At 48.2% G+C, this 15,892-nt stretch overlaps 3 protein-coding genes across 3 annotated transcripts; all 3 read right to left on the bottom strand.

Moving 5' to 3' along the window:
• Positions 1-92: 92 nt before the first annotated feature.
• LOC143484853 (uncharacterized) lies at positions 93-1,157 on the bottom strand. Its single transcript, XM_076983843.1, has 2 exons — positions 719-1,157; positions 93-631 (listed from the first exon to the last, which is right to left on the bottom strand). Exons 1-2 carry the CDS (start codon positions 1,155-1,157, stop codon positions 93-95), a joined length of 978 nt encoding a protein of 325 aa, XP_076839958.1.
• Positions 1,158-1,467: 310 nt separating this feature from the next.
• Positions 1,468-15,797, bottom strand: LOC143485286 (uncharacterized). Its single transcript, XM_076984669.1, has 3 exons — positions 11,829-15,797; positions 4,261-5,827; positions 1,468-3,417 (listed from the first exon to the last, which is right to left on the bottom strand). Exons 1-3 carry the CDS (start codon positions 15,795-15,797, stop codon positions 2,453-2,455), a joined length of 6,501 nt encoding a protein of 2,166 aa, XP_076840784.1. The 3' UTR covers positions 1,468-2,452.
• LOC143484854 (uncharacterized) lies at positions 5,975-7,930 on the bottom strand. Its single transcript, XM_076983844.1, has 2 exons — positions 7,182-7,930; positions 5,975-7,094 (listed from the first exon to the last, which is right to left on the bottom strand). The coding sequence occupies exons 1-2, from the start codon at positions 7,618-7,620 to the stop codon at positions 6,556-6,558; spliced, it is 978 nt and encodes a 325-aa protein (XP_076839959.1). The 5' UTR covers positions 7,621-7,930; the 3' UTR covers positions 5,975-6,555.
• Positions 15,798-15,892: the final 95 nt, after the last annotated feature.

Below are 15,892 nucleotides of genomic sequence, written 5' to 3'. Positions count from 1 at the left end.
GCAGGTGCCGATAAGGGCACCCAACAGCTTTGAGGTCACCACAGAGCCCTCAATACCCTTGCCTAGTGTATGGCTCTCTACACCAGAGGGAACTAGTTTCCCTGTGCCTCAGGCACGGCTGCCGCTCCCTGAACCCCTGAGCCGAGGGCTAATCCCCGGCGGCCCCTCCCTGAATAAGGCCTAGGCCCACCATTACAAAACCTAGCAATATGGCCGGGCTGATCACAACGGGAACAGATTGGTCTACCATCTGCCTGGAACCGATGAGGTTGCGGTGAAACTGAGGGCACTTCCAGTCGTTCGCGTGCCCTAACCCCAGACCCCAGGTGCTCCAAAATCAAATCAAGTTGCTTCTGTTGTTTCTGTAAGGTTTCTTTTAATGCAATTAACTCGCCTGCCGAAGCACCGAGACCTACCTGACTACAACCCCCACGCACCTCCACCTGAGTGTCACATGAGTAAGCCCGTGCCCTTGGAGTCGCCGCATGATCCCCTTCCTCAACCCAACGAATGGCCTCACTCCGTATGTCCAAAAAGGACATATCAGGGTTAGACCGAATGGACCTCTTGAGTTCCCTACGTAGCATCCCATCTCGCACGTGTTCCACAAACTGATCTCGAACCAGCAAATCTGAATTTGGAATAACACGATCATTTTTACATTTAATCACAGCCATCAGTGACAATAGAGCATGGGAATACTCACGCAGGGACTCACCTTCCAGCTGACGTCGCTGAAAAAACTGCTGCTGTAAAACCACATACGATTGGGAATGGCTAAAAACCTCCTTTAAAATAACAAATATACGCTCTGGATCTTTCCGCTCCACCTCAGAGCGAAATCTAATCTCTGCTTTCGCCTCCCCATCCAAATGATCATATAAAAACAGAGCCTGCTCTGCACTAGTCATACGGCGAACCTCCATGGACCTACGCGCTTCCTCAATCCAATCATCAACCCATAACAAATCGGATGATTTTCCCGAAAACCTGGGGCACTTCCGCTCCCGTGGCACATAAACAAAACGATCAACAGCCTGTTCTAATGCAGCACCTGCTACATTACTACTAGAAGGTGACCCAGCAGCACGTAGTCTCTCATTATCAGCTTGTAGCTGCTGAACTTGTTCTCTCAGCTCTCTGAGCTGCTGATCCATATTTAAAACCCAATTTACACTCTAAAACAAAGATGTCTTCGTCCACGTCGTCTTGCGGATCCTCTTCCGGAGCCAACCACTGTTTTTCTCCCCCTTGTTACTAACAATAAACAAACACCCAAAAAACTCAATCTGCACGTCAGCCTTTTAATCCTGCCGACTGCGCCAAAATGTAACGCTCACCGCGTCACACAGCGACAATTAGGATAGTTTGGACTACGCCACCCTCAACTAGAGGGAAACTAATCAGTAACGTTTCACCCGCGCGAGATTACTGCCAGCGAAAATAAAATTGTTGGACTGCAGAGACTGAGATGCCGATCATTTATTATACAAAATATAAAACACCGGACATTCTTAAAAAGAAGCACCGTGCGGTACAGCCACAGACTTTCCGGAGCAGCTACCTAACACAGGTTACCTCACTTCCACCAGCGGGGGTTGGCGCGCACCTAAAAGAATAAAGCAAACAAACCACTCAATACACAAATAACCCACACCACACGTTCGCGTGAACGCGCTCCAAATAAACTCAAATTCACTGCAAATAAACCCCAAATAGGTAGGTGCCGCCAACACCTCACTCGTTCTGCTCCCACCTTTCTCCAACCGTACCGCCGGGCTAAAAATAAAAACACAACAGTAAATCACGTTCCACAAAACACGTCTGCCACTAACAAACTCCAATTCCTATAAAGAAAATTAACGGGGAGAAAACAGTGGTCTAGCTCTCACGCGCACTCTGATGGCTCCTGTAGGAAGGAACACACTTTAACTAAGACGAACATCATTTAAAAACATTGCCTGCGCTCAAGCTCGGCCCTACCGTGCAATAGCTGGAATGACTCAGATCGCCCGCGACTTGGCCACCTCTGCGACCGCTCGTATGCAGCTCACAACACACCCAGTCAGCTTCTAAAAGCCCCGAACAATCTCAAACTCCGAGAATGGGTAAAAGCTCTGGCCACTCAACAACTCTGTGAGAATGGGTAATAACTCTTGCCACCCGGAAACTCCGTGAGGATGGGTAATAACTCTTGCCACCCAGAAACTCCGTGAGAATGGGTAATAACTCTTGCCACCCGGACCCGAGCGCGTCTCTCGTCCCGTCAATCAGCTTCCGAGCTAACGAGAACACACGAGAGTTTAAATACCCTTCGTGATGTGCACTAATTCACTATAGGCGGTGCCCTTAATTAAACCGGGCTGTAATTTCAGGCACACTCTGTAACGGAGTCTTCCTGTTACATCTACCCCCCTCATACAATAAATCACTGTCCCAGTGATTTCCCCACTCACTCCCAGGGTCTATGCAGCACTGGTCTCGTCTCTAGTGGAGGGTGAACTAACAGCCTTGATGATGTCGCCACTGAGCGTGGGAGGTTAAAAGGGTTGGAATGCTGACCTGCAGTCACTCTGGACGTCCTCCTCACATCCCCTGGATTTACTCCTACAGGGATGGACTCACCCTCCTGATACTCCAGCCGCCTATTAGAGGCAGAGCCTGACTGGTGTGGTTCAATCCACAAACCGATATCCCCCTCATCTTCACTCTCCAGCGGCGATTCGCTCTTATCCTCACTCTGACCTACTAGGTCCACTCCTGGTACAACCAAATGCTGGCCAGGAACTTCCCGCAACTCAGCCCGATGTACATTTCTATCGGGGCCTGTTCCCTCCTCTGGGGGAATAGTGTAAACCCTGCCCCCACTATCCAGGCACTGAACCACCCTGTACCTAACCCCATCCCAATGGTCTTGAATCTTATTTCGCCCTTGCACATGATTACGCCGGTATACCAGGGTGCCAGCTGGGAGAATGTGTACAGCCTGGGGTTGAGACCTCTGGGCTCTCGCATCGGCGGCAGCCTCCATATTTCGTTTAGCATGACTAAAAGCGCTTTCCAGGAATGCCTGTTGCCCTCTGATCCATTCACCAACCGACCCTTCCACCATCTCCTCCTCAGCCTGTCCCAACACAAAGTCAACAGGTAAATGTGGCTTCTGACCAAACAACAACTCGTACGGGGAATACCCTGTGGACTGATGAACAGTGGTATTGTAAGCAAACAGAAGATGGGAAAGATGTAAAGGCCACCTCTTCTTCTGCTCTGGGGGAAGAGAGCGCAACAAGTCATGCATGGTCCTGTTAAACCTCTCACATTGCCCATTTCCAGCTGGATGGTAAGGAGTTGTCCGACTCTTTTCTACCCCATACAGTCGGCAGAGACTCTTCAACAATTCCCCCTCGAAATTTCGACCTTGATCCGAATGGATCCGTTTGGGCACGCCATACTTGTAGAACCACCGCTCAACCAGAACCTTAGCCACGGTACTGGCTCTCTGGTCTGGAGTTGGATAGGCCTGTGTGAACTTTGAAAACACATCCGTTATTACCAAAACATTCTCCCTCCCATCACTGGAACGTTCCAAGACGGTGAAATCTATGGCAACTATGTCTAATGGCCGGGAAGCACTGAGCCGCCCCATGAACGTGCGTACCTTTGGTTGTACGGCCTTAGCAACCACACAACGCGAGCACTCCTGGCACCATCGGGCAATATCCTTCCGCATAAAGGGCCAATAACACCGTTGTCGGATCAAATTAGTGGTTCGCTCCGTACCCTGATGCCCATGATCATCATGAAGGGCAACCAACACCTCCCTCTGTAACACCTCAGGTAACAGCAGTTGCAAAATTTCCTCCCCTCCGTCTGGCGAATGTACAACCCTATACAAGACCCCAGCTTCCTCCCGTATTCTTTTCCACTGCTTAACCAATTCCACTACTGCGGGGGACTGCATGGCACGCTCTTCGACAGTGGGAGGTCTACCTCGGGTCCAATAGATAGTGAAGTCCCTGATCACTGGATCAGTGGCCTGAAGGGCCTGTAGATCAGGCCTAGAACGAACAGGGAGCACATCAATCGCCGCCACTTGTGTCGACACTGGCTGCTCTAGCACCGCTGCCTCAACTAATTCAGGAACCACCACACCCGGAACTATTTCCTGAACCGAGTCGACAGATGGAACTGGCATACGAGACAGAGCGTCCGCATTCCCATTCTTAATGCCAGGACGGTACTTGAGCACAAAATCAAAACCAGCAAGCTGGGAAGCCCACCGCTGTTCCACCGCTCCCAGCTTAGCGGTCTGCAAATAACTTAGTGGGTTGTTATCAGTAAATACCGTAAACTTGGCGCCTAACAAGTACTCACGGAACTTTTCCGTCACGGCCCACTTCAACCCCAACAGTTCCAATTTCAGAGCACTATAGTTGGACATGTTTTGCTCTGCCGGATGTAACCCTCGGCTCGCATAAGCGATGGGCTTACGCTGACCTCCCTGATCTTGAGACAGCACTGCCCCCAACCCATTATGGCTAGCATCAATCTCCAGGACGAAAGGCTTAGAGAAATCAGCATAGCCAAGGACTGGGGCTGCCACCAATGCCTGCTTCAAGAAAAGGAAAGCTTCTTCGCAAGCTCCAGTCCAATGCCCTCCCACAGCACAGGACCTGGTCTTTTTCTGGCCACCCTGCAGAGTAGCAACCAATCGGTGTAATGGGGCAGCATGGCGGGCAAATCCGTTGACAAACCTTCGATAATATGAGGCGAAACCTAAAAAAGATCGGAGCTCCTTCACAGTCTGGGGCCGCGCCCAGTCAGCCACCACCTGGATTTTATCTGGGTCAGTTGACACCCCCTCCGCAGAGATCACATGTCCCAAATACCGAACCTCTGTCTGAAAAAAATGACACTTGTCAAATTTTAACTTCAACTGGTGATGTTGCAGCCGCTCAAACACCAACTCCAAACGTTGCAGATGATCCTCAAAAGAAGAAGAAAACACCACGATATCATCCAGATATAACAGCAATGACTGAAATCTTTCATCCCCGAAGATGCGCTCCATGAGCCGTTGGAAGGTACTGGGGGCATTACATAACCCAAAAGGCATGCGATTAAATTCGAACAACCCAAAGGGAGTACAGAACGCAGTCTTTTGCTTATCTCCCTCCGCCATAGGGACCTGATTGTAACCGCTAGCCAAATCCAGAGTAGTAAACAACTTGGCTCCCGAGAGTGCATCTAGCGACTCTTCTATACGCGGCAAGGGATAGGCATCTTTCCGGGTTTTCACGTTCAGCTGTCTATAGTCTACACAGAGACGGATTGACCCATCCTTTTTCTGAACCACCACGATAGGCGACGAATAGGGACTACAACTAGGCCGCACCACCCCTTTTGTTAGAAGCTCTGTAATGTGGGCCTTCACCAACTCATACTGCGTAGGCGGGAGACGTCGATACCGCTGCCGAACAGGGACCTCATCCAGCAAAGGAATTTCATGCTGGATCAAATCAGTACACCCCAATGCACCATCTTGGCTGAACACTTGTCGATACTTGTGCAATAATGCCGAAGCCGCCTGTTCTTGTTGCCTTGTTAAAGAAGGCCAGGAACAGGCCTGAAAGTTGGTCGATCCACAATCGGCTTGTACAGAGCGAACGGTTGCCACGCGTTCTACAACTGACACTTCCTCATCAAATGCAACACTTGAACCATCACATGGCGCGTCAACCAAAAACAACTCACCCAAACCCGTACGAGAAGGGAGCCAGACATCCTGTTCGGCCACATTAACTACCGGCACAAAGCTGATCCCTCCCTGTACAGGGAGGAGGGCACGAGACACCAGCAATCCCGCAGGCAAAACATCACTTGTAGGTTCAAATAACACTGGGTTCACCACAGAGCCGCCAGTAACTCCACCGGTAACAGCAACAGCCTTAATAGAGCCTGCTGGAATCAGCACAGCCACCCTCCCCTTTACCCTAGCCCGGCCTAAACGACCCGAAGGGGGCAACTGATTTAGAAATTGACAATGGCTGAATACCCGTTTCCAAGCGGATCTCTCTGGGGCTATGTGTGCAGACTGAAACAGAGCAACACCTTGGGACTGGAACAACTCTCTGTAACACTCACTAATCACGTTCATGCCCAAAAGTCCAGGCAACCCCACACTCACGGCTCCAGGCTCTAAGCAAACAGACTCTTTAACCACCAAAATTCCCATGCCACATAAAGTTTTGCCCAGCACCGTAAGATCCAATTCGATGTACCCCACATAAGGAATCTCAAGGCCATTAGCGGCTTTCAACTGAAGCCAGTTACACTGCTGTAGAACCATTGTAGAACTCTGAAAATGTTTTCTGAAAAACCCCTCAGTGATTGTAGAGACCATGGAGCCTGTATCAAGCAAACACTTAACACTCACTCCTCCCATTTGAACCTCTACTGTGGGGCAGGTGCCGATAAGGGCACCCAACAGCTTTGAGGTCACCACAGAGCCCTCAATACCCTTGCCTAGTGTATGGCTCTCTACACCAGAGGGAACTAGTTTCCCTGTGCCTCAGGCACGGCTGCCGCTCCCTGAACCCCTGAGCCGAGGGCTAATCCCCGGCGGCCCCTCCCTGAATAAGGCCTAGGCCCACCATTACAAAACCTAGCAATATGGCCGGGCTGATCACAACGGGAACAGATTGGTCTACCATCTGCCTGGAACCGATGAGGTTGCGGTGAAACTGAGGGCACTTCCAGTCGTTCGCGTGCCCTAACCCCAGACCCCAGGTGCTCCAAAATCAAATCAAGTTGCTTCTGTTGTTTCTGTAAGGTTTCTTTTAATGCAATTAACTCGCCTGCCGAAGCACCGAGACCTACCTGACTACAACCCCCACGCACCTCCACCTGAGTGTCACATGAGTAAGCCCGTGCCCTTGGAGTCGCCGCATGATCCCCTTCCTCAACCCAACGAATGGCCTCACTCCGTATGTCCAAAAAGGACATATCAGGGTTAGACCGAATGGACCTCTTGAGTTCCCTACGTAGCATCCCATCTCGCACGTGTTCCACAAACTGATCTCGAACCAGCAAATCTGAATTTGGAATAACACGATCATTTTTACATTTAATCACAGCCATCAGTGACAATAGAGCATGGGAATACTCACGCAGGGACTCACCTTCCAGCTGACGTCGCTGAAAAAACTGCTGCTGTAAAACCACATACGATTGGGAATGGCTAAAAACCTCCTTTAAAATAACAAATATACGCTCTGGATCTTTCCGCTCCACCTCAGAGCGAAATCTAATCTCTGCTTTCGCCTCCCCATCCAAATGATCATATAAAAACAGAGCCTGCTCTGCACTAGTCATACGGCGAACCTCCATGGACCTACGCGCTTCCTCAATCCAATCATCAACCCATAACAAATCGGATGATTTTCCCGAAAACCTGGGGCACTTCCGCTCCCGTGGCACATAAACAAAACGATCAACAGCCTGTTCTAATGCAGCACCTGCTACATTACTACTAGAAGGTGACCCAGCAGCACGTAGTCTCTCATTATCAGCTTGTAGCTGCTGAACTTGTTCTCTCAGCTCTCTGAGCTGCTGATCCATATTTAAAACCCAATTTACACTCTAAAACAAAGATGTCTTCGTCCACGTCGTCTTGCGGATCCTCTTCCGGAGCCAACCACTGTTTTTCTCCCCCTTGTTACTAACAATAAACAAACACCCAAAAAACTCAATCTGCACGTCAGCCTTTTAATCCTGCCGACTGCGCCAAAATGTAACGCTCACCGCGTCACACAGCGACAATTAGGATAGTTTGGACTACGCCACCCTCAACTAGAGGGAAACTAATCAGTAACGTTTCACCCGCGCGAGATTACTGCCAGCGAAAATAAAATTGTTGGACTGCAGAGACTGAGATGCCGATCATTTATTATACAAAATATAAAACACCGGACATTCTTAAAAAGAAGCACCGTGCGGCACAGCCACAGACTTTCCGGAGCAGCTACCTAACACAGGTTACCTCACTTCCACCAGCGGGGGTTGGCGCGCACCTAAAAGAAAAAAGCAAACAAACCACTCAATACACAAATAACCCACACCACACGTTCGCGTGAACGCGCTCCAAATAAACTCAAATTCACTGCAAATAAACCCCAAATAGGTAGGTGCCGCCAACACCTCACTCGTTCTGCTCCCACCTTTCTCCAACCGTACCGCCGGGCTAAAAATAAAAACACAACAGTAAATCACGTTCCACAAAACACGTCTGCCACTAACAAACTCCAATTCCTATAAAGAAAATTAACGGGGAGAAAACAGTGGTCTAGCTCTCACGCGCACTCTGATGGCTCCTGTAGGAAGGAACACACTTTAACTAAGACGAACATCATTTAAAAACATTGCCTGCGCTCAAGCTCGGCCCTACCGTGCAATAGCTGGAATGACTCAGATCGCCCGCGACTTGGCCACCTCTGCGACCGCTCGTATGCAGCTCACAACACACCCAGTCAGCTTCTAAAAGCCCCGAACAATCTCAAACTCCGAGAATGGGTAAAAGCTCTGGCCACTCAACAACTCTGTGAGAATGGGTAATAACTCTTGCCACCCGGAAACTCCGTGAGGATGGGTAATAACTCTTGCCACCCAGAAACTCCGTGAGAATGGGTAATAACTCTTGCCACCCGGACCCGAGCGCGTCTCTCGTCCCGTCAATCAGCTTCCGAGCTAACGAGAACACACGAGAGTTTAAATACCCTTCGTGATGTGCACTAATTCACTATAGGCGGTGCCCTTAACACTAGAAGTCCCAGAGAAGGGTCTTTCAACACTTCTACTATCGGAACCCAGAGAAGGGTCGAGAGAACTGAAGGATTTTAGCTAACACCCTATTATCAGCTGTAAGCAGGCACTTTTGTTCTGTAAATAAGGCCATTACTGGCGCACCACAGGAGGGGGCATGCTTCAGCTCACAACTAATTGTTGTTTTTCATTGAGTTTAGCCATTTAGTTTCTAGTTAGTTCTATTCAGTTTATTGTATTTTATAATATAAAGGTTATATATATTGTATTTAGTTTAGTTTTATCTGAGCAACAAAGCACAAACAATACATTATTTTTTTATATTTTAAATAGAAAATTTGAAATTTTATAGCCAGGTACATGTGAGTAATGACCAGAAGCATTTGTGTCTAAGTCAGGAGGACTGAAATTTCAGCATGAGAAACATACAAAAGAACAACTGTTATGTTTCCATGCTTTTTTATGTTCCATGCTTTTTATTATTGCCATAAAATTATACAAAAAATACAAGGAATAAAACAATTCCACACATATTTACAATAGGCTGCAGTGCAGGGCTGTGTGTGTGTGTGTGTGTGAGTGGCATGTCCTTCTTGTGTGACTAGCACTTTAGCAGTCACTCAGCAGTCTGTCAGAACATGCCTGGCACTGCCAGGGTATCTCCCTGGTACATTTGCCACACGTGTATCTGTAGCAGTCCACACATCTCACATTTGCACAATTGTTCATGAGTGTTCTCATCAGAGCATTCACATACAACTATCTACCCAGTCTGCCAGTCCCTCATTTGGGGAGAAAGCTACAGTATTGTGGCTATTCCCACTTTAGTGACCCCATTTTGTTTCTCTTTCACTCAGACAATAAAATATTCCAATACAGTGAGGACATGCACCCAAGACGAAAATTTCAGACCCCTCCATGATTAAAAATTGTCTAAATTGTCTAAAGTTGGGAATAGCCACAATAGTGTAGGTTTCTCCCCAAATGAGGGAGTGGCAGACTGAGTGGATAATTGTATGTGAGTGCTCTGTTGAGAACATTTCAACTTTATTGTATATATTTCTAAACTTACATCATGTCCTCTGTAGCTTCTGCTCTCAGCCAGGCCCTCTGACTGCCTCTCTCACCTTATGCATGTCCCCTGCACAACAATGCAGCTGGGGGATGGGCAGACACACTCAGGACTAGCTTACAGACTTTTGCATGACCTTTTTTGAGGTGGATCAACACAATTAATTTGGTAATTTTTTTCAAAATTGTTATTTTGAACCCACTTATCTTTTTTAGAAGAAAAACATTACTAACATTACTACATTTCTACCTGAGCCTGCCAAAAGCCAGTGCTGAGGTATTTTGGATCATGAGGCCATGAGGCCATCCTTTGTCATGCAGCCACTTCTAGGTAGACGGGGGGATGGGTGATAGTGTGAGCTATGTTGATCCATTGACTCAGACGGAGAAGAAAAGACCCTTTCAGAGAAATCTGAACTTTAGCTATTTTGACCAATAATCATGTCACCTTTTGCAGTGAGAAAAAAATCCAAAATTAGTACAAAGGAGGCAGACTTGAGATGTTTTGGAATTATAGTTCAAATAATGTCTGTCAGTTTTATAATAAAGAGAAAGATGACTAGCCACCTACATGTGGATGAAAATTCATGTCACCACACATTTCACTTACTCTGTTGACTGAGAAGCAAGGATAGCAAAGGTTTCCAGTACACAGCAGGCTTTGGACATGATCCTGGAGGGGCCGTGGGCGGGTCGGGTTCCCTGGTCTTTCTCTGCCTGCCTCTGGCCTCTGGGGCCTTGCTAATAAGTACATTCTGTACATTTATCCTATGTTGCACTTACATAAACACACACACTCACACACACATACATCAGTCATTTGTGCTGTATGTCTTACTTTCTGCTCTTCATTTAGTAGCAGCAGTTGGTGAATCATTTGAGCTGTTTTTTCTGCTCTTCTGTCTTTTCCCTTTTTAGTTTCTCTCCCCCTCTTTTCTCTCCTGTCCTGTATGGTTCACCTAACCCCAATTGTTTTTATCACTATTGTACTGTATTATACAGAATTGTTTTCTTTTGATCCTTACATGAAAACAAAGTTGTCCTCCAAAGGTGAAAGGGTGGAGGTGGGCCAAAAAAAAAGTTTGAAAAGCCCATATGAAGCAATTTTCAAGCCTAGGGTCACAAACGTCACACACAACACATTGTTAGTTTTCAGAGAGTAGTGAAAATCTGTAGTAGTGATATCTCTTTTGGTAAGATTTCCTAAATTTCCTATTTTTGTTTGCTGGTTATGGCTGTATTTGGAAGAGACACACATGCGAAATCTTGATCTTGAAGTTAAAATTGCTCAATAATATTATTCTATTTCAAGTAGCTGAGGGTATTTTGTATACATTTATGTAAAAACATTTTTACCTATTAGCAGTTTTTCAAAAGACAAAACTACTTAAATTAAGGTTAAAAATATCAGAGCCATTTTGACTAATCAATATGCCACTTATATGCCATTATAATTCAAATATTATGTTTGTGTCAATTTCACATTATTTCAACCTTTCACAAATCAAATCTCAAACATATGGTTCTGTAGATGAGGAGACTTCTTGCAAGAGATCTTGCAGTCTCATATGGCAGCCAAGGAGGTGCAAGCTTTCAGCAGCAACCACCCATACCTGACACACGCCTCATTTACATAACACTGGAGGCAAGTTCAGCTCTTCTCCACCCTGCTGATTCCTCAGGGAATGGGCACTTTTGCAAATGAATGGATGTTAATTGGAGCCACCAGAGGTGTCAGTTTGGACTAAGGTTCTTTGGACCCTCTTTTGGGACTTCAGGGGGGTGGTTGAAATTTCAGGGACTTCTAGTGTTAATTAAACCGGGCTGTAATTTCAGGCACACTCTGTAACGGAGTCTTCCTGTTACATCTACCCCCCTCATACAATAAATCACTGTCCCAGTGATTTCCCCACTCACTCCCAGGGTCTATGCAGCACTGGTCTCGTCTCTAGTGGAGGGTGAACTAACAGCCTTGATGATGTCGCCACTGAGCGTGGGAGGTTAAAAGGGTTGGAATGCTGACCTGCAGTCACTCTGGACGTCCTCCTCACATCCCCTGGATTTACTCCTACAGGGATGGACTCACCCTCCTGATACTCCAGCCGCCTATTAGAGGCAGAGCCTGACTGGTGTGGTTCAATCCACAAACCGATATCCCCCTCATCTTCACTCTCCAGCGGCGATTCGCTCTTATCCTCACTCTGACCTACTAGGTCCACTCCTGGTACAACCAAATGCTGGCCAGGAACTTCCCGCAACTCAGCCCGATGTACATTTCTATCGGGGCCTGTTCCCTCCTCTGGGGGAATAGTGTAAACCCTGCCCCCACTATCCAGGCACTGAACCACCCTGTACCTAACCCCATCCCAATGGTCTTGAATCTTATTTCGCCCTTGCACATGATTACGCCGGTATACCAGGGTGCCAGCTGGGAGAATGTGTACAGCCTGGGGTTGAGACCTCTGGGCTCTCGCATCGGCGGCAGCCTCCATATTTCGTTTAGCATGACTAAAAGCGCTTTCCAGGAATGCCTGTTGCCCTCTGATCCATTCACCAACCGACCCTTCCACCATCTCCTCCTCAGCCTGTCCCAACACAAAGTCAACAGGTAAATGTGGCTTCTGACCAAACAACAACTCGTACGGGGAATACCCTGTGGACTGATGAACAGTGGTATTGTAAGCAAACAGAAGATGGGAAAGATGTAAAGGCCACCTCTTCTTCTGCTCTGGGGGAAGAGAGCGCAACAAGTCATGCATGGTCCTGTTAAACCTCTCACATTGCCCATTTCCAGCTGGATGGTAAGGAGTTGTCCGACTCTTTTCTACCCCATACAGTCGGCAGAGACTCTTCAACAATTCCCCCTCGAAATTTCGACCTTGATCCGAATGGATCCGTTTGGGCACGCCATACTTGTAGAACCACCGCTCAACCAGAACCTTAGCCACGGTACTGGCTCTCTGGTCTGGAGTTGGATAGGCCTGTGTGAACTTTGAAAACACATCCGTTATTACCAAAACATTCTCCCTCCCATCACTGGAACGTTCCAAGACGGTGAAATCTATGGCAACTATGTCTAATGGCCGGGAAGCACTGAGCCGCCCCATGAACGTGCGTACCTTTGGTTGTACGGCCTTAGCAACCACACAACGCGAGCACTCCTGGCACCATCGGGCAATATCCTTCCGCATAAAGGGCCAATAACACCGTTGTCGGATCAAATTAGTGGTTCGCTCCGTACCCTGATGCCCATGATCATCATGAAGGGCAACCAACACCTCCCTCTGTAACACCTCAGGTAACAGCAGTTGCAAAATTTCCTCCCCTCCGTCTGGCGAATGTACAACCCTATACAAGACCCCAGCTTCCTCCCGTATTCTTTTCCACTGCTTAACCAATTCCACTACCGCGGGGGACTGCATGGCACGCTCTTCGACAGTGGGAGGTCTACCTCGGGTCCAATAGATAGTGAAGTCCCTGATCACTGGATCAGTGGCCTGAAGGGCCTGTAGATCAGGCCTAGAACGAACAGGGAGCACATCAATCGCCGCCACTTGTGTCGACACTGGCTGCTCTAGCACCGCTGCCTCAACTAATTCAGGAACCACCACACCCGGAACTATTTCCTGAACCGAGTCGACAGATGGAACTGGCATACGAGACAGAGCGTCCGCATTCCCATTCTTAATGCCAGGACGGTACTTGAGCACAAAATCAAAACCAGCAAGCTGGGAAGCCCACCGCTGTTCCACCGCTCCCAGCTTAGCGGTCTGCAAATAACTTAGTGGGTTGTTATCAGTAAATACCGTAAACTTGGCGCCTAACAAGTACTCACGGAACTTTTCCGTCACGGCCCACTTCAACCCCAACAGTTCCGATTTCAGAGCACTATAGTTGGACATGTTTTGCTCTGCCGGATGTAACCCTCGGCTCGCATAAGCGATGGGCTTACGCTGACCTCCCTGATCTTGAGACAGCACTGCCCCCAACCCATTATGGCTAGCATCAATCTCCAGGACGAAAGGCTTAGAGAAATCAGCATAGCCAAGGACTGGGGCTGCCACCAATGCCTGCTTCAAGAAAAGGAAAGCTTCTTCGCAAGCTCCAGTCCAATGCCCTCCCACAGCACAGGACCTGGTCTTTTTCTGGCCACCCTGCAGAGTAGCAACCAATCGGTGTAATGGGGCAGCATGGCGGGCAAATCCGTTGACAAACCTTCGATAATATGAGGCGAAACCTAAAAAAGATCGGAGCTCCTTCACAGTCTGGGGCCGCGCCCAGTCAGCCACCACCTGGATTTTATCTGGGTCAGTTGACACCCCCTCCGCAGAGATCACATGTCCCAAATACCGAACCTCTGTCTGAAAAAAATGACACTTGTCAAATTTTAACTTCAACTGGTGATGTTGCAGCCGCTCAAACACCAACTCCAAACGTTGCAGATGATCCTCAAAAGAAGAAGAAAACACCACGATATCATCCAGATATAACAGCAATGACTGAAATCTTTCATCCCCGAAGATGCGCTCCATGAGCCGTTGGAAGGTACTGGGGGCATTACATAACCCAAAAGGCATGCGATTAAATTCGAACAACCCAAAGGGAGTACAGAACGCAGTCTTTTGCTTATCTCCCTCCGCCATAGGGACCTGATTGTAACCGCTAGCCAAATCCAGAGTAGTAAACAACTTGGCTCCCGAGAGTGCATCTAGCGACTCTTCTATACGCGGCAAGGGATAGGCATCTTTCCGGGTTTTCACGTTCAGCTGTCTATAGTCTACACAGAGACGGATTGACCCATCCTTTTTCTGAACCACCACGATAGGCGACGAATAGGGACTACAACTAGGCCGCACCACCCCTTTTGTTAGAAGCTCTGTAATGTGGGCCTTCACCAACTCATACTGCGTAGGCGGGAGACGTCGATACCGCTGCCGAACAGGGACCTCATCCAGCAAAGGAATTTCATGCTGGATCAAATCAGTACACCCCAATGCACCATCTTGGCTGAACACTTGTCGATACTTGTGCAATAATGCCGAAGCCGCCTGTTCTTGTTGCCTTGTTAAAGAAGGCCAGGAACAGGCCTGAAAGTTGGTCGATCCACAATCGGCTTGTACAGAGCGAACGGTTGCCACGCGTTCTACAACTGACACTTCCTCATCAAATGCAACACTTGAACCATCACATGGCGCGTCAACCAAAAACAACTCACCCAAACCCGTACGAGAAGGGAGCCAGACATCCTGTTCGGCCACATTAACTACCGGCACAAAGCTGATCCCTCCCTGTACAGGGAGGAGGGCACGAGACACCAGCAATCCCGCAGGCAAAACATCACTTGTAGGTTCAAATAACACTGGGTTCACCACAGAGCCGCCAGTAACTCCACCGGTAACAGCAACAGCCTTAATAGAGCCCGCTGGAATCAGCACAGCCACCCTCCCCTTTACCCTAGCCCGGCCTAAACGACCCGAAGGGGGCAACTGATTTAGAAATTGACAATGGCTGAATACCCGTTTCCAAGCGGATCTCTCTGGGGCTATGTGTGCAGACTGAAACAGAGCAACACCTTGGGACTGGAACAACTCTCTGTAACACTCACTAATCACGTTCATGCCCAAAAGTCCAGGCAACCCCACACTCACGGCTCCAGGCTCTAAGCAAACAGACTCTTTAACCACCAAAATTCCCATGCCACATAAAGTTTTGCCCAGCACCGTAAGATCCAATTCGATGTACCCCACATAAGGAATCTCAAGGCCATTAGCGGCTTTCAACTGAAGCCAGTTACACTGCTGTAGAACCATTGTAGAACTCTGAAAATGTTTTCTGAAAAACCCCTCAGTGATTGTAGAGACCATGGAGCCTGTATCAAGCAAACACTTAACACTCACTCCTCCCATTTGAACCTCTACTGTGGGGCAGGTGCCGATAAGGGCACCCAACAGCTTTGAGGTCACCACAGAGCCCTCAATACCCTTGCCTAGTGTATGGCTCT

The sequence above is a fragment of the Brachyhypopomus gauderio genome, chromosome 21, assembly GCF_052324685.1.
Source record: "Brachyhypopomus gauderio isolate BG-103 chromosome 21, BGAUD_0.2, whole genome shotgun sequence".
Lineage (NCBI taxonomy): Eukaryota > Metazoa > Chordata > Actinopteri > Gymnotiformes > Hypopomidae > Brachyhypopomus > Brachyhypopomus gauderio.
The sequence above is the reverse complement of the archived record's forward strand: the minus strand, read 5'-3'. Positions and strand labels throughout refer to the sequence as shown.

Coding starts and splice junctions, on each gene's coding strand:
- LOC143484853 (XM_076983843.1), bottom strand. CDS start 1,157: ATGGATCAGCAGCTCAGAGAGCTGAGAGAACAAGTTCAGCAGCTACAA. Junction 632..718: donor TCAGCGACGTCAGCTGGAAG/GTGAGTCCCTGC, acceptor TTCCAAATTCAG/ATTTGCTGGTTCGAGATCAG.
- LOC143484854 (XM_076983844.1), bottom strand. CDS start 7,620: ATGGATCAGCAGCTCAGAGAGCTGAGAGAACAAGTTCAGCAGCTACAA. Junction 7,095..7,181: donor TCAGCGACGTCAGCTGGAAG/GTGAGTCCCTGC, acceptor TTCCAAATTCAG/ATTTGCTGGTTCGAGATCAG.
- LOC143485286 (XM_076984669.1), bottom strand. CDS start 15,797: ATGGGAGGAGTGAGTGTTAAGTGTTTGCTTGATACAGGCTCCATGGTC. Junction 5,828..11,828: donor CTCCACTAGAGACGAGACCA/GTGCTGCATAGA, acceptor CTCCCTGTACAG/GGAGGGATCAGCTTTGTGCC. Junction 3,418..4,260: donor GTGGGCTTCCCAGCTTGCTG/GTTTTGATTTTG, acceptor ATTCGGATCAAG/GTCGAAATTTCGAGGGGGAA.